This window comes from Gastrolobium bilobum, unplaced genomic scaffold (genome assembly GCF_033153095.1).
Source record: "Gastrolobium bilobum isolate Gb01-03AN ecotype WA unplaced genomic scaffold, APGP_CSIRO_Gbil_v1 utg9368, whole genome shotgun sequence".
Classification (NCBI taxonomy): domain Eukaryota; kingdom Viridiplantae; phylum Streptophyta; class Magnoliopsida; order Fabales; family Fabaceae; genus Gastrolobium; species Gastrolobium bilobum.
The window spans coordinates 42,310-61,031 of NW_026898673.1; the positions used below are offsets into that span (position 1 = coordinate 42,310).

The 18,722-nt window shown below is 29.5% G+C and overlaps 3 protein-coding genes across 3 annotated transcripts; 2 read left to right on the forward strand and 1 right to left on the reverse strand.

Moving 5' to 3' along the window:
* The first annotated feature begins 6,486 nt into the window (after window positions 1–6,486).
* LOC133318188 (small ribosomal subunit protein eS1) lies at window positions 6,487–9,010 on the forward strand. Its single transcript, XM_061520172.1, has 6 exons — window positions 6,487–6,671; window positions 6,781–6,886; window positions 7,438–7,575; window positions 7,663–7,848; window positions 8,248–8,448; window positions 8,713–9,010. The coding sequence occupies exons 1-6, from the start codon at window positions 6,613–6,615 to the stop codon at window positions 8,809–8,811; spliced, it is 789 nt and encodes a 262-aa protein (XP_061376156.1). The 5' UTR covers window positions 6,487–6,612; the 3' UTR covers window positions 8,812–9,010.
* Window positions 9,011–11,731: 2,721 nt separating this feature from the next.
* LOC133318208 (F-box protein At4g35733-like) lies at window positions 11,732–12,721 on the forward strand. The gene has a single exon (XM_061520201.1). The coding sequence runs from the start codon at window positions 11,732–11,734 to the stop codon at window positions 12,719–12,721; it is 990 nt and encodes a 329-aa protein (XP_061376185.1).
* A 3,857-nt stretch (window positions 12,722–16,578) lies between these two features.
* LOC133318209 (heat stress transcription factor A-6b-like) lies at window positions 16,579–18,192 on the reverse strand. Its single transcript, XM_061520202.1, has 2 exons — window positions 17,884–18,192; window positions 16,579–17,295 (listed from the first exon to the last, which is right to left on the reverse strand). The coding sequence occupies exons 1-2, from the start codon at window positions 18,190–18,192 to the stop codon at window positions 16,579–16,581; spliced, it is 1,026 nt and encodes a 341-aa protein (XP_061376186.1).
* Window positions 18,193–18,722: the final 530 nt, after the last annotated feature.

The following is an 18,722-nucleotide window of genomic DNA, read 5'->3' on the forward strand; positions in this document are numbered from 1 at the left end:
CATGACCATACAAAGATGGAAATAAAAATAATCATTGGAGCAACATAATCGATCTAACGGTGAGATTGATTGATAGTAATATGGTAGTAACAGAACTTAATTGTTACAATATCCTTCAACGTGCAACTTATAGTTATTGGAAAATAAAACACTCTGCAGATGATTTCAACGATGCAATGTGCATTTAGCCAAACGCTTGACTCGCCTAACGTAATTTTCAGCCTGGTAGTGTGCCAAACATGTTTATAGTCATAATTTTCTTTTATTGTGATTGAACCAACCGTGCCAGATAGCAGTTTGAAAACCATAGCAATAACATCATACTGAACTATACTTGAGTAATATTTTACTTTATTACTATTCTAACAATAGCAATTCTTATACATTGTTTGGATATAAATTATAACATAGAATTAATCATTTAAAAAGTAAAGAAAGGTTATACTTATCAATTATCATTTTTTTCTTATTATCTCTTCCGATTAATTTTATTATCGTTGGATCAAGAATAAATCAACGCTTATAAAATAATATGAAATGATAGTAATTGATTTAATTTTGATCAAACAATAATAAAATTGATTATAAGATGTGAAAAGCAAAAAAATGGTAAATATAACATATCTCTTAAAAGAAACTTTATTTTTATAAACGAACTGGTTTTTTTAAGACCCCTTAATTAAAATTGTAAACTTATTTTGAAAATAATGAAAATCTAGCCTGCCAATAGTGTAAGTGGGTATCCAATATGCATAAATACTATTAAAATAATAAGACGAAGAAGAAGAAAAATGCACTTTCCTCCTTCCAACTTTTTTAAAACACAAATTTTAATATTATTTATTACAACACGTAGCTTAAGGTTGTTAAAGAGTGACACGTCATTGGGTTTATTTACGAGAGCTTTTTTAATATTAGTGTAGTATTTATATCATTTCCTTAATTAGTAAATAATCCGGACTTAAAAGAAATATATACAAAAAGATCTGGATCCAAATCGTATAATTTTTTTTTGACTTGGACAAAAAGAAATACCAAATTCGGTACTATTAAAAAATTCCGTTTATTGTTATAAAAAAAAAATAAAAAAATTCCGTTTATCGAGGATAAGGTTTGTTTCCATTTGCCGATTAGTCTTCTCTTCGTTAACAACTGGCCACGTAGAATTTACAAAGTGTACTTTGACATTTTCATTTTGGATGACCGAACCCCCTACTAGTAAATAAGTAATTAATAATATGAGAAAAATTATATTTATAATTTTTTTTTAAATTCTTATAAATTATACTATGCATGATCAGTCATATTTCAATCAAGAATGTCTGATCTATCATACTTAGTATAATTTGTAAAAAAAAAAATTATAAACAAATTATTTTTCTAATAATATTGTGACGATAAATCCTGTGTGTGATATTAGAATAATTTTTTTTTTAACTATTTACATGAATCACTTCGTAATGTTGGAAAATTTTAAAATAAACAATAATAATTTATATCTCATACTATAGACCTATTTTGTATGGCTCATATTTATTAAAAAAATAAACTAAAATATTGCACAAAAATTATAAGATTACTGGTAGCAGAAAATAATTCTCATATAACATGAAAAAATATTTTTCCTTAAAATTATTATAAAATAAGCATTTTCTTATGCACCTAAGATTCTTAACATGTTTGGATTCAATCATAACGAAGAACTTTTTAAAAATTTCTCTTAAAAATATTATACATTTTTTGAATACAATTCTTTTTGTGTTACAAAAATTACATATTAGTTAGTTAGCTATCAATATTTATAATGTATACAATAATACGTAGTTAGGTGGCTACTGACAAGTGACACCATTTTAAAACCGAGGCCTTTTCTCTTTCCTGTGTTGTATACTTATATATATATTAAAAGTGTTATATTATTCTTGCAAAAAATATAATTCGGGATGTTATATAACTATACCTGTTAATAAATTAAAAATATTATAAAATATATATCAACTAGTACAAAATTATATAGAATATTATTCCACGATAATATACCAATATAATTGGTGGCGTGTTGTGGAATACGACGACCGACGTGCCACGAAATCAATGTGTACCTTCAATTTCATAGCCATCGCCATTAAAGCACAAGGTCATTTCCTAGCAATTATTCTTGAGAATATTCATAGGGAAAAAATGCTTAATGCCTCAAAAATAAAATAAAAAAATCCTCCAGGGACTTCACTAATAACTTACATGTATCAAGTAAAGACTACGAGGTAAAATTATAATATAAGCATATAAAAAATAAAGAAAGATGCTCAATGCTTCAAATAAAACCCAAAAAATAAAATAAAATCGTGGAATCCACTAATAATTTACATCTTTCAAATAAAGACTTAGAGGGAGAATTATAATACAAACATCTAAATATAAAGAAATATCATTATAATCAAATGATAAAAAATTATATATGTAACAATATTTTTAAAAATATATTTTTATGAATTAAAAAAGGGAAAGTATTTTTCCAGTTATCAGAGATAAAGTTATTTCCAGCGAGCTCAAAATGACGTCATTTTAAGGTTATAAGATTAAAAAATTATAATGACAAAGACTAATATAACTTGCAATATATTAGAATTACAAAAACATCTTGAATTCCATCCCAAAACGACGTCGTTTTGGGCTCACCAGAAATAACTTATTTTCATTGACTGCAAAAAAAAATATTAAAAAATATCTTATTTATAATTTTAAGTACACATATTTGACACATAAAAAATTGAAAGAATAATTTTATATCTTTTCAATGTATCTCTTTCATTCTTTACTTTTTTTGCAGCTGACAACCGAAGATTAGGGTTGTTACTGGCCGGACATTGGTCTTAAAAGACTAAGTTTATTTTTAAATGTGTCAGTCTGACCTAGCGTGTTACCTGTTATTAATATAATCATCGGCATATAGTCTGACTTATTTACAAAGAAATAAAAATCTGATTTAGCCTGTTAAAAATAAATAAGACATCGAAAATTTATCCAAACAAAATATACGATAAACAACACTAATAATTCTACAAAAACACATAAATTAAATATATATCAAAACAGCATAATATAGCACAAAATCATTCAAAAAACTTAGTTAACTACTAAAATGAAGTGAAATGGATTGATGAGCGAGAGCTATTATGAGTCGTATAAAAAATATAAAATATAAATAAAAATTAGTGTGCTAGGTCAGTCTGAGAGGCTTTAAGGCCGAGCTTTTGAATTGGAGTACGAGGCCTTCTTATTAAACAAGCTTTTGTACAAATCTAAGTTTGGTTTAAACAATTAATATTAGACATGTAAGTTTGAGCTTTCATGAGCTAGGCCAAATGCCCTTGGTTTGTTTAGCACCCCTACCGAAGACTAATCATTTCGAGACAAGAGATGACATGAAATGGGTAAATCTCTCCCAACAATTTTTTTTTCCATACATACAGTCAGGGATCAAACCCATGTCAGCATGTTTAAAGAATACATCAAATATATCGGATTTTGTTGGTTTTCACTTTATTTTTTGGTACCGTAAATAAAAGAGCCAAATAATATTGAATTTCTAAAAAATAATTCTCTTATTTGCTGAACACATGGTAGTTAAAATCTCGATATAAATATGCGATTTTATGATTTTACGGTTTTTTTTTATTCAAAACGATTTCATCAAAATTCCAAAAACTTTTACGATTTTTTTACGTTAGGATTTTACATTTTACGATTTTTTATCCTCCTTCCAATTTTAGGTAAAATCTCGATTTTTACTACCATGGTTGAATAGAGGAAGTATTAATTTTTTTTAATATTAAGAAAATGGAGCAATTTTTATATAAAAAATGTAAAAGTAATACGAACTTAATAAAAAATCATTGGAATCTAAAATCAATAACTGCTCAAATAGATATATGCACCTATAATTTGAAAATTATGTAAATATTGTTTAAAAATATAGATTTTCGTTTGATCCGGCAATCTCTTGTAAACTCGTAGAAAATTAATTTAAAATGTTTTTATATTTTTAGGTATGCATATTTGACACAAACTTGTGACACGTGACATATTTAAAATGTTTTATATATGGGATCTATTTATTTTATATTGTATAAATTAATTATCTTATGCAATAGAAATAAGACAATAAAATTCGCTATTTTTTATTTTTCCTAAAAAAAAATAGATCCTACTATCTTATTTATTTTGTATAAAATAATTATCTTATACATCATAAAATAATTATTTCCCTTTATATTTTCACGAGAAAACAATCGAAAAGAAACGAAGGAATAAAGGAAAAATATAAATCGTCGGTGACAACTTTTCTCTTCTCAATCCGAAATGAAGGGATAGACTTAGGTGTTACATTTAAATTACAATTCTACCCACTGCTTCCAAGATAGTAAGTCGTACGCTGTCTTACCTACTTTGTCAACCACAAATGCAATATTAGATTTTCATGGTAGGGAACAGTGTTGTAAAATTCGGCCCGACCCGAAATTCGGTGAACCGGTTATCGGACCGGTTCAGGTCAAACATTAGACTAGTCATGCATCGATCAGGTCAAAACCCGGACAAAACTGGCCAAATCTGGTGACTCAGTGACCCGGTCGGGTCACACATTTAAAAAAAAATATCAAAATTGTTTTTGTCCAAAAAAATGTAGAACTCATTTTAATTTTTTTTTGTAATCTTATTTGTTAGTATACTCTTCTACAATGACCTCAAATTTCAGCTTCCAATACTGAAGCAATTTATGGAATAATAAATTAAGAGATTGTGACATATGTCATTTTTAATGTAGTTGAATTTGAAAAATATGAGTTCACTGTCATTGAGAGATATGTTTAGGAGAATTTTGAGTTGCAATTTAAATTGACATAGTAATAGCATGTATTTTTATTTATTTATGCTTCATGTTTTTTAGCTTATTTAATAAATCTTGTTTAATTCATCTTAAATATGAAGAATATAATTGAATTTATATGTTCATAATTATATATATATATTTGTATATCTATATATATCCAAGTCAACCGGTCCGACCAGTGACTCACTGGTCCGACCAGTGACCCGATAACCTAGTATCCCGACCGGGTTTAATAACACTGGTAGGGAATGTTCCATTATATTTTATATATTTTTTTTTTGGTAAAATACATTATATTTTATATATTTTTTTTTGGTAAAATACATTATATTTTTATATTTAACTCTGTGGGTAGCTTGCTCATTTCAAAATGTGTAATTTTTTTATAATGTTTTAATTAATTTGAGTGCCAATCTTTTTATTTATTTGTTATCAAGTTTATTTATTTATCTTAAAATAATTGTGTATGATTTGTAAAATAGAAAAAATAAATATAAAATTTTATTACATTGTAGCAAGGGTATTAACTATTTCATTTATTTATGATTTCTTTTATATATCTTTTATATTCTACACAACCAAGTAAAAGAAAAATATTTATTTTCTTTTATTTTCTCTTCATCTAAATATAAGAAAGAAAATATAGTGTTATTTTTTTTTTAATTTTTCTCTTTCCATCCAAACAAAGGATAAAATTAATGAATCTCACAACAAGTTCACAATCAAATTCACGAAATGAAATAAAAATATATAGATAAAATAAAAACTTAAAGGGATTAAAAAGGGATATTATTTAAAAAAATAAATACTGAAAAGCCAGCACTTCGACATGTACATAATTGCTTTGCTTTCTTTTTTTTTTAGAAAGAAGGGGCTCAACAACATTTCTTTTTCAATTATAGAAAATCTCAACCTATAATTTTTTTCTTTTTAATCAAAAAATAATAAATAAATACATAATTAAATGTCTGTGCTTGTAACGGATTTGTTTTACCTTCTATCTGTTTTTTCTTTTAAAAAAATCTGAACCATAAAAAATGTCTAATTTCAGTGCAAAATTCAAACTACAGCAATTGTAACTAAAATACATGACTTACACCTGGTAGAGTCATTTTTACAAAGGAAAAATATTTGTTATTTTAAATGATATAAAAATTATATCTTTTTAAAAGAGATAGACACAAAATAATAATTATTTTATTTAAAATTTAAATTAAAAAAATCATACACTTTCTCCCTTATAATTTTCATTCCTTGTATCTATCTCTTTTAAAATGAAATAACTTATGTAATTTTATAATTGCTTTTCCGTGCGTAACTTCAATTTTTTATTTTAGAAACAGCAGAGAGAGAAGGGCTTCTTCGGACCCGTTAAACACTGAAAGGGGGCTTGCTTAGATGGGCCTAATAATCATCAGATCAGGTTTATAATTTGAACAGTAAAAGCCCATGCCATAACCCTTGTGAATTATGATTATCTGGTTCACTGTTGAGGCCTCTAAGCAGAAAAAGCCCAATGCCAAGCCCAAACCTAGGACCAGGTCCATTTAATGTTGATTTCAGAAAAACCCTACCTACACATGAAACCAAAAGAGGTGGCAACAAACCAGTATTGAAGATAGCTATATAATAGTTACAACTTAGGGTTTCTGATTCGTGTGCCGAATTCACTCTCTCTCTTGGCCGTCATCTGGAGGTGGTGTTTTTGCAAAGAGTGAGTCATGGCTGTTGGCAAGAACAAGCGGATCTCGAAGGGGAAGAAAGGTGGCAAGAAAAAGGCGTGAGTATCCAATTCCTATCACCTTTCAAAGTTTCATTTTTTGCATCTACTTTGCCTTATTTATTCATATTCATTTCTGGGTTTTGTTTTGTTAACTATGAATGTGCAGTGCTGATCCGTTTTCCAAGAAGGACTGGTACGACATAAAAGCTCCTTCAGTGTTTCAGGTCAAAAACGTTGGAAAGACACTTGTCACCCGTACTCAGGGTACCAAAGTAATGCTCTCTCTCTTTTTTTTTTTGGAATATGGAATTGTGAAATGGGATTCAGTTTTTAATGAAATTTGGTTTGCTTTATGTTTTGGGTCACTTGTTTGAGTCTTCAAAATGAATAATTTGTTTTGATATAGCTTGGATTTGTGTTAGGTTCTGAGATTTCAGTATAAGGTTGGATGTTTGTTGATTTCGATCTAATATAGTTATGTACAAATGTATGCTTTCATTTTACTCGGGGACTTTTTTTTCATTTTTTTTTGTTTCGATGCATTTAATCAAATGACTGAAAAAAATTTATTTACTGAGTGAACTGTAAGAAATTAAACAGAATAGTAGCTCCATCCTATGGGATTTTACTTCATAGGTCTCTATATCATATGAGGAGAATTAATTTTTGTTCAAGATACGTGTATTGCATTTTTGTTCTTTGGTTAAAAATGATTTGAGTCTTCCAAGGGGTTGCTTACAGTGGCTCATTTTCTTGCGTATGTGATTTGGTATACATAAACTTAACATGCTTATATAAAACATGGTGGTATTTCAAATACCAGATTGCTTCAGAAGGACTCAAACATCGAGTGTTTGAGGTATCTTTGGCTGATCTTCAAGGGGACGAGGACCACTCCTTCAAAAAGATCAGGTTGAGAGCTGAAGATGTCCAAGGGAAGAATGTTCTTACAAATTTCTGGGTATGATATATGCCTGAAGATTCTGTGGATCATAATATTCTCCTGCATTGTTCTTAACTAATTTGATTTTTTTCTTTTAATCTCTAGGGAATGGATTTCACCACTGACAAGCTGAGATCATTGGTGCGAAAGTGGCAAACCCTGATTGAGGCCCATGTCGATGTGAAAACCACTGACAACTACACATTGAGGATGTTCTGCATTGGATTTACCAAGAGGAGAAGTAATCAGGTGAAGAGAACCTGTTATGCACAGTCAAGCCAGATTAGACAGGTATATATGCTAATGTTTATTAGATGCACATATTGGTTTGTTATCAATGTGTTCAATTCTTAATATAGAAGCATATGGCCAACATTATCCAGCGCATGTTGCTGGTTGTGTTTCTCTTCTATGAAGTACTGAGATATAAAAATAAATTAATGGTCTGAACTCAGTAATATTATTTTTTTACCTTAGTTGATTCTTGGTATTGCGTTGTCACTGTTGTGCTCCAAATTGCTTAGTAATTTATTTGATCGTGTATCTGAATTTGGCAATTGGTAAATGGGTTTTGCCCTGTATTATGAATCTGTGTTTTTTTATTAGATTTTTGGTTGAGAGGGGACTACTTTGAGTTTTCCTCTGTAATATTGCATATTAGTAGTTAAAAATACACCTTTGACTTTCCAGATCCGTAGGAAGATGCGCGAGATAATGATCAACCAGGCAACATCCTGTGATTTGAAGGAACTTGTCCGCAAGTTTTTTCCTGAGATGATTGGAAAAGAAATTGAGAAAGCTACATCGAGTATCTATCCTCTGCAGAATGTTTTCATTCGAAAAGTCAAGATCCTTAAAGCTCCAAAGTTTGATCTTGGAAAATTGATGGAGGTATTTTTTAAAATAAAATATCACTTTTCATTTTTTTTCTTAGTTTACCCCTCGTGAAAGTGTTCCATTATTTCGTTCACGACAATAGAACTCGGTTGTTTAGTCATTCAAATATTTCCTTTACATCAACTGAGCTAATTTTAGCTGTTTTTTTCAAATATTTTCTTTTTCAACTACTTTTGCCAATTAACATGTCTGGCATGAAAGTGTTTTTAATCCGATCAAGTGGATTGATGCGATACATTTTCTGTTTGGTCCATGTAGGTCCATGGGGATTACTCCGAAGATGTTGGTACTAAGGTTGACAGACCCGCTGATGAAACAATGGCACCAGAGGGAACCACCGAAGTTGTTGGAGCTTAATTTAGTGATAATGCATTTTTGCTTTGTTTAGGTTTCCTGTTACTTGTGTTTTTACTGAAAATTAAGTTTAAATTTGAGTATAACATTTTGCCGTGCAGAAAACTTTTTTGGCCTAGCAATATATATCTGGATTTTGTTCGGAACCCTCAATTAAGATTTGCGGCTCGTAGGCAATATATATTCTTTGAGTTTGAACTTTGATGCATGTAGCATCAATTTAATTCAACACGTTCCAAATGGACATATATATTTGTGGATCATTTGAAAGAACACAGAACATGACAGTGTCTCTATTTTTTTCCTTTAATGAATATATATTTCCTGAGAACTCCCTCCGTTTGAAAACCAGCCCTTCTCCAGCATCCTCTGAAAACCCACATTTTATACATCAACTAAAGTTTCAAGCCTCCCCGGAAGCCTCCCCGGATGTGTGTAAGCTGAATGCTGCTTTAATTACTTGTTTCACAGCCTGTGTGGCAGTCCTTTTACTCCAGTATATTGTGAACATAACTATAGTTCGGTGGATTTATCCCTGCGTTTTTCCTGGTTCGAACAGATGTTAATGCCATCCTTAATCCTTATTGCTGGTGTATCGTTCCCGAGTTTTAAGCCTGGCCACTTTTTCATTTGGTCCACAACATGTGGAAATCAACATCCTCTTCTTCGGCATCTGATTTTGAATAATTATGAGCTTCCTTAATCATTGATATTTCTTATCTTGGATGCATTTAGGGTTTGATTATATAGAACCGATCAGATACAGCTTGTCCAAAAATAGAAAGATTAAGAAGCTTTGAGTTGTGGCCTACTTGTTATGTGCTAAAAAACTGTATGTAAAGGAAGAATAATTTAAGTGACAGTGTAAACTGTAAAGTAATAACCAAATAATAAACACGATCCTGGTAAAATCAAAAGACAAAAAGCATGTAAAATATATATGAATGTATAAATTTCAAGCCCAACCGTGAGATGGCCATTTGATTGATGATGTAGTCGGCCATTGGATTGATCATCAAATTGGTATTAGCTGGATTCGAATTTGAATTCCCTTGTTTGAGGATCGGAAGGCTTATTACTGAATTACTTTTATTTGTTGGATATAATGTTCATAATTAATATTTATTATATAATTATTTTGAAATCCGATTAAACTATTAATCATTGATCCAGTACCTCGGAGTCGATGACTAGGTCGAGTTTTAAAACATTGCTTAAAACCCACTTCCTCCATCTTTTTCATTTCATCTATTTTCAATTTTTTATTCATCACCCATATAAACAACTATAAATTATCACAATAATATGCTTGGAGCATGGACCAAGAAAAAAATAATATTAGAATAACAGATTATTCTTAAATTAATATAAGAAAAAAAATAAATTTTTATGTTTTTTTATTAATTTATTTATATCTCATAATTCATATAATTAAAAAATTAAATTCATTAAATATAAATAATATTAACTATCAAAATTAAGGTAAAAAGAATAATAAAAAGCGAGGTAGACAGACAAACAGGGCTCAAGTGATTCTCCCTGATGGCCTGATAAAGTCACAAAACCAATTATGGATAGAGGTAAACATAAAATTTCCACAAAACCAAATTATGTAAATCACAATTAATATTCCGTTACACCCGGCACTCATATTGTACTAATCACACAATTTTATCCATTCCCAAAACTCAAAAGAGTTAACCTTTTATTACTTGAATTAATGACTATTGGTGCTCATTTAATTTTTCCGTCAATGATTATAATTCCTCAATTTTTTTTTTCTTTTGAAGTGAGCCTTTTACTTTAGAGAAGCTAAATCCATTGAACCCTAAACCAACAATAACCCTTTATATTGTGTTTTTTTTCTTATACAATCCCACATAATAAGCATTTTGCAAGTAACAAGAAAAAGGATAGTTTATTTTTTCTTGAAAATCTTCAAAAAATAAGAAAGTGATAAAAAATAGGATAGTTGATATCTTTATATAATCTTTTCAAAAATTTATAATTATCTTAATTATTTAATAAATAATATTTCTTAATAAAAAATGGATTATAAGATAACTGGTAGAAAACTGACAATACCTCTTATAAATAATATCTCTTAAAATCCGGTAATGATATATATGAAATTTAAATCAATAACAGATAAGATAACTAGTATAAAAATTTTAAAAAGAAAGAAGTTATTCAAAGATGCATGAAAATCAAAATTTATGATTTAGGAATTTTTGTATCTTTTATTTTGTCAAAAATAATTAGGAAATATCAAAACATAATCTCAAAAATCATATATTGGGTACTTGAATTTTTTTTAAAATAATAGCAATTTCATCCTTGTCGGCCGAAAACTAAGATGCAATATATTCTCACTAAAATCTCTCTCTGTCTAATTTTTCCTGCACGTGATCATAGCTAACAGAAAGATTTTTAAAAAAAATATACCACAATTATGAAATTTAACTTTTGTAAATAATCAAATTATCATTACCCAAATTCAAATGAATTATGAGAAAAAAGAGGCAAGTTTGTCGTTTGCATAATCAATCAATCAATATCCTATATGAGGATTCCAAAATTTATGCGAATCCTAATTAAATCTACCATTACCCAAAATTCAAACGAATTATAAGAACAAAGAGGTAAGTTCAATATATCTTGGGTGTTCCAATTGTTATGAGAATCATAATCAAATCAAAATTATAATCAAATAAAATTCTCTAATACTTACTTATTTTTTTACCTATTTAAACATCCAAGTTGTGAGTCTTCTTCACAAACCAAATTCACAACAACATCACCGCTCAAATGGCTTGTCTCTCCTTTCCCTATGCCATTCTTCCTAGCATCCTAGAAGAAACAAACGAAGACAACCCAACCACAGTTAATCGTAGCATCTTCACTGTGATAGAATACAAGCGCTATGAGTGGAAAAACATGCTCACGTCCCATGTGGGCCGGTGCCTGGTGTGTTGGTTCTTCTCGTAATTGGCTTGTGCTTTTAGACATAAACGGATCACCTTTTCTTCTAAATCCTTCATCTGCTACTTTCATTCACTTCCCACCCTTTCCTCATACATTCATACACCCTGTTGAACATTCTTATTTTGTTCAATTCTTACAAAAGACCTTTGTATCCAAAGTTGCATTGATGTGTTCTACCTCTCCTTTGCACTACACTCTTGCCATATTGTATGGATGTCCATGTAAGCTTGCATTATGTAAGTCTAACACGTGGGTTAAAATCTCTGATGCTAAGAGCTTTTATTCTGACATTGTGTTTAGCAACAATTATCTTTATGCTTTGGCGGAAGATGGCTCCGTTGACGCATGGGATATTTGGCAACGAATTCCTAGAAAGATCTTAGATGTTAAACCAACCATAGAAAGAGCTGAGGAAGAAGACAGAGAATTTCCAAGGGACAATTTTTCAACACAATTATACTTAGTGATATCAGAGGGAGACTTGTTGTTGGTAAAAAGGTATATTGGAAATTTTGTCAATGCAGATGGTGAGGTACTAAAGGAAGAGCCTGATACTGTTTGTCTTTACAGAACAAAGCATTTTATTGTGTATAAACTTGACCTTAGAAAGATCAAATGGCAAAAGATAAGGTCTTTACGCAATAAAGTTCTATTTCTAGGTGCTAATGAGTCTACATCAGTGCCTTCTCAAGCTTTATCTGGATACGAAGCAAATTCAATTTATTTCACAGATGATAGGTGGGAAGAGATGAATTTAGATTGGTCTTATGGTGGTCATGATTGGGGTGTTTTCAATCTTCAAAATAAAAGTGTCAAGCTCTTCACTCCATATGAAATCAAGATAAATTCACCTCCTATTTGGGTGGTTCCAACTACAAAGGAAAATTCAGCTATAGATCATTTTGGTGAATTGCATGTATCCACTTGATTGATTATATTCCATTAGATCATCACCTTTTTTGGATTATTATTTCTTTTATATTCATTGTAAGGGATTATCATTTACATGATATATGTAATTTAATTTCTTTACCAAGTATTGTTTCAAATAGGCAAAATAGAATCCACTCATACTTTTTAAATATTAAATATAAGTTTTTTTTTTTATTTAGCTTAATATCTGGAATATAATTGCTGGAATTATTTAATTTATCTAAATGTATTAGCTTAATATCAGGGGTGCCTTTTTAAGATCATTTGGACTATACATTGTAAACAATGGAGATATATATTATAATCATTTCTGATTTATTTCCCATTGCATTGGATAATTAGTTTCCTTATTATAGGTGTGATTGCTCTTGATTATTTTTCTATTTTTGGCTCAAGTCTTAAATTAGGAATCAATTCTTAGGGTTTTTTTTTGGTAGAGAATTCTTAGGGTTTAAATTATATTCAATATTTATTTGTTTCATTTAAATTATATACATGACACTCGATGAGATAATACTCAGTATTTTTTTTCATATTTCAATTCTAAATTTTTTACTTAATCGTAATTAAAACAAAAGTTTGTCCGAAGAACCCCCAAAAAAAGTTTTGTTTTTTGGTATCCAAAAAAAAAACAACTTAAAAAAAAGTTAATTTAAACACATATTACCAATGTTTTCTTTTTAAATTATTTTTACAATATAGTTTATTTTTAAAAGATTTCTTGTAAACTTAAGAAAAACACTATTTTTTTTTCATAAAACATTTATTTATTAAAAATTAAACATATTTTTAATTCAAAAGGTATTTTACTTCTTATAGAAAAAGGTTTTACTTTTTAATATTTTGCACCGACATGGGACATGACATGTCACGATATCCCAACACATTAATTTTAAAAATATTAGATTTTGACACATTAGGACATGTTTTGATATTAAATAATTTTTTAATTTATATAATTTATATTATATTTAATATTCAATTATTTAACAAAAAAATAAAATTAAACTTAAAATATCCGTCAATTTTATAAAGAAACATAAGATGTAAATATTTACTATTATATTTAATATTAAAAATCTCTTATACATTTCAGTGAAATTTATTCGATATCTATTTTTAATTTTTATTATATTAATTTGTTAAAATATCAATTAATTTATTATATCATAATATCGAAAATGTCGAAAACGATACTTCATTTTTTTTTAAATATCGGTGTTACATAATTTCAGCAAATACAAAACTAAAAACCCAACCATTATCCTGATTACTTTTCCTTTCTTGTTTGTATGTGTACCTTAATTTGTGGGTTCCCATAAATGCCCCCCCAAAAAAAAAAAAAACAAAATGCTTGCAGCTCCTGAATTAATTCACTAACAAAAGTACAAAACAAATGGTTAAGTCGATTGCGGAGGGGCAATTGACAACGTGGACCCGTAACTAACCAAGTCTCACTCTCTTTCACAATTAGCTTTGCACAAGTCACTCGCCATCTTTTTAGTGTACCTCGCTTCTAATTAATGATTTTTTTATTTTATTTTTGTCTCTCGTACGAACCTATTTGAGATTTTTTTTAAGTTAAAAATTACTTTTAGGTGAGAGTCAAAAAAAGATTTTAAAAAATAAAGTTAAAATTTATTTGATAATTGTACAGAATTTTTCTTAGAATTTTAAAGTGAGAGAGATGAAATAATTTATTATTTGGATAAATTATTAAAATAAATATATAATTGAAAAATACATGCATGAACTCCAGAAAGTTGATATATATATATATATATATATATATATATATAAATAAATTCACGGGATCTTTTTTTTTTTAAAATAAAAATAAAAATTCTACTTATAAGAAAAATTGGAAATAAAAGTAATAGCTCTAAACAGGCAATAACTATTGATCTTATATTAATTTTGGACATTAAAACGATTAGTTAATAATAAGAGTCCACTTTCAATAGTTCTCTTCTAATGTATGTCCGCATAAGAACTCTGAAGACGCTCTCAGACTCTCCTTTTTAAACTTTATGTAAAGTAACGTCACACTTTAAACATATAATTGATAATTTTATAATTCACATTTAAATATAAATCTTTGTGCGATTAAACTATACTTTTTTACTTTTTATATATCCCCTCAAACTCAGATAATTATATGTATTTGTATAAAGCTTGTAAAGGCAAATTTTGAAATTTAAGTTTTCGGACTCTTTCAGTTAATTATTAACAAGAAGATTATTATTTTTAGAATAAATACATTTTTGGGTCCCTAACAAAAAAACATGGTCTCTACTTTAGTCCCTTAAAAAAAATAAAAATTGAAAGTCCCTAAGAAATTCAAAATGGATTCATTTTAGTCCTTTTAAGGAACTAATGCGTGTCTTTTTGAATTTGTGAGGGACCATGATTTCAATTAAATAGGTCCACTTTGAATTTCTTAGAGACCTCGAGAGTAATTTTTATTTGTAAGGGATTAAAATGGGGACTATATTTTTTGTCAAGGACCCAAAAGAGTATTTACTTTTATTTTTATATGGATCTTAATTATTTGTTTTTTTAATATCCGTCACTCTCTAGCTAGAGATATATTTGGTCTCAAGGTTTCTCCCCACGTTATATATATATAAAATTTTCCAGGATAAAAAAATGTCTTGTCAGCTGCAATGGTCATGCATAGCATGTGCAACTTTATCACTTAAGCAGACAATATGATCCAAGTCAATTTATTAAGGCATTGGCAAACCCTACTACAAAGAATTTCACATTCATGCATTACTATGACTGATCCACTTATGCTTCATGTTGGTACTCAGTATGACTGATATCATGATAATGATAGACCAACCGCTTACTCAGCTATATTTATAGGATTTATGCAATAAATATAAATAAGTTATTTACATTCATTTTTAAAACAACGTCGTTTTGAGTTAACAGATTAAAAAATTATAATGATAAAGACTGTTATAATTTTAAAATAAATTATAATTACAAAAGCACTTTAATTTTTGTCCAAATCAACGTTATTTTGAATTCAATATAAATAACTTATCTACATTCCTCGCATGAAAAAACGAATCCATATTTATATATAACTTTCTTTTTTGTGTGTGGAAAAAACATAATGTAAAATGAATTTCCGATAACAATTGTTCTATAATGTGTGAAAGTCATTCTTTCGTTGTAGCAAGTAGCAACTTCTAAGATGCGTTTGGAATGTGTAAATTAGATTTCATGTTTGAAATCATATTTGGAAGACACAGAATGCAGAGTGCGCCACTATAGTGAAAAATGATTAGAAGCCAGTTACTCAATAATATAAAATGCGTATATATATATATATATATATATCACCAAAAAAGATATATTCAAAATAGCATGTAATATTCAATATAGCATTAATTAGCAGAAAAAAGTTTAGTATGAGAAGAATATAGCATTAGCATGTACTTGAAGCCACAATTAACCTGGTTATCTATTCAATAATTGAATATCAAGGTTCCAGGTTAGCCTTGCATTTTTGCATACTAAGAAACCCTTCTAAAAGATGGCTGCGCGCATCTTGTTCTTGGGTATTGAAATTGAAAACACAAATGGCATGTAATGTCACAAAGCTAGCAAGATTTTCCTGCCGAGCTCATTGCAGCAAAAACTACAATTTTCATAGAAATCATGTGATATTAACTTGAAGGCTATAAAGTTAACTGTTGAAAATAAACCATGATCAGAACAACAATTAACCAGACTTGCATCGTAACTGTTTATGACGTCAAAAGGTGTCCATTTCTTGATAACAATGTGCTTTAAATTTGTTCCAAGAAATCCTCAAAAGAGATGGTGTTTAGCCCCCTATTTAGGACTAGAGGCCAAATAATCAAGTTGCTCAACCAAATCATCTACATCTTCAAAACCTAGCACATCTTGATCTTCAACACCCTCATTAAACAAATCTTGCCAAAACACCTCATCAATGTCTTTGTCTCTACTTTCAAGTTGAAAACGATCTTCCTCTAAGTCCTTTTGGCTTCCACTTTGTCCCTCCATATTCAAAGCAAGGTCCAGATCTGATACCTCAACTGAGCAATCTTCAACAAAGCCCAATTCACCTATTTCAACATTACTAGGCCCTTGATCAATAGGTCGCCTCCTCTTCTTGGAAAACGCTTCCTCAAGCTCTTTTCTCCATTCTTTTTGGTGAACTAATTGTTGCATGAAGTTAGGATTCTGCATTGCCCTTGCCAAGAAGTTCATCATCTGTTGCTGCTTCTGTTCTGTCCTTTTAAGCCTTCCTTCCATTTCATGAAGTTGAACTCTTGTATTCTTCTGCTCTTGTCTGAGTTTCACCAACTCCACCATGAGAACTTGTTTGTCACGCCTCAAACGATCAACTTCTCCATCTAATCCAAAATGCCCTACCTCAACAACACAAGGGTCTGGAACTTGCTCTAATAGTGCCTGAGGTTGATTTGCTTTCCTCCTTCTAATGTTCTTCAAAAGAATCCTTTGTCCTCTAAGAAACCTCTCATTAGCAAACTCCCACTTATCTGGATCAACCTTTTTAAACCCCTAGAATAATATCAATTTCCTTCATTTTCATATCTATAAAATTATCTCACTAGGTTTGAGAAATTCATATGATAAACTCTTATCTAATTAAAGGATACACACACATCTAATAAAGATATATAGCATCATCACTGCAGATGATAAAGGTGCAAATCAATACTGTCTTGTATCATTTTATATTGTAAATTTTCTACTTTTTTATTTTACAAGACATTAGACTAAAAATGTCAAAAATAGGGAAATTAACCCAACAAACAAAAAGGATAAGATGGGACCAATCGAAAGCCTACAAATTAAGTACCAACTGTGATAAATGAAGATAGAAGAATACTAACACATTAATTCCAGCAGCTTCATGAACGTCAATGAAGATAAGGCTATCATTGCATCTAAATGCAGTATCCATAATGAAAACAACACAGACTGAAAACAAAACCGTGATCTCATGTTATTGTCCCCTTTTGAGAAGATTATAATTACTTCATTTCATCACAAAGATGAGAAAAAACAAGAAGAGGAAATAAAATATATATATATATATATATATATCATCTTGATGGTGGCTGAGTAGAAAGAGAAGTTACTCACATAGGTGTTAAGTTGCCTAACAAAACTGGAGAAATTGTTGTGTTTGAAGAATCTTGGGAGAAGGCTTATGGAAAAGGCCTGTGGATCCCACACAACAAAGCTGTTGTTCCCTATGCTCCATGAAACTATATGATTAGTGGAAGGGTCATCAACTATGTCATATGTTTTTGTGAGGAATGGTGGAGGACCATTTTCATGAAGCCCCTCAATTGGTTGGGGAGTAACCATATTTGGTTTCTGGTCACCAGAAAAGGATGAAAAACTTTCTCCAAGAAACTCCTCCTTCACTTGACCCTGAGGATTATTCATAATGGAATATGGTGCTAGCTCAAGCTTTGATAGAAAATTAAAGATGGTTTTGCCTTTGACTTTGAGCTTGTGAGGCTCTTAACAGCTGGCGGCTAAACCTGATCAATGCAGTGAGTTTATCTATTCATAAAAGGAACTGTTTTGAATTTTGTGACAAAGTGAAACTAAAAAAGATTGTTAGAGAGAGTGGCTGAGAAGTGAGTGTAGAGAGTTAAGTTGTATGATGTTATTATGGTATGTGAGGAAGGAGGTGTAGAAGCAGGTGCAGCATGAGTTTTGCTCAATCTATAAATATCTGTTGATGCCTTTGTTCTTTTGCCTTTTCGCTTTTTCATTTTTTTTAGGAGACATGCCACAATTTTTAAATAATTCTTCTGTATTACAATCAATTGTGATTGGTTTAGCAAATATGAGGATAATGTTATGATCTATTTTAATATCTTTTATAGTTCACTTACTGATTCGTGTTTAATGGGCTAAAAATTCATCTAATAACCCAACTCTTTTGTCAGATATGATATAAGGAGGTC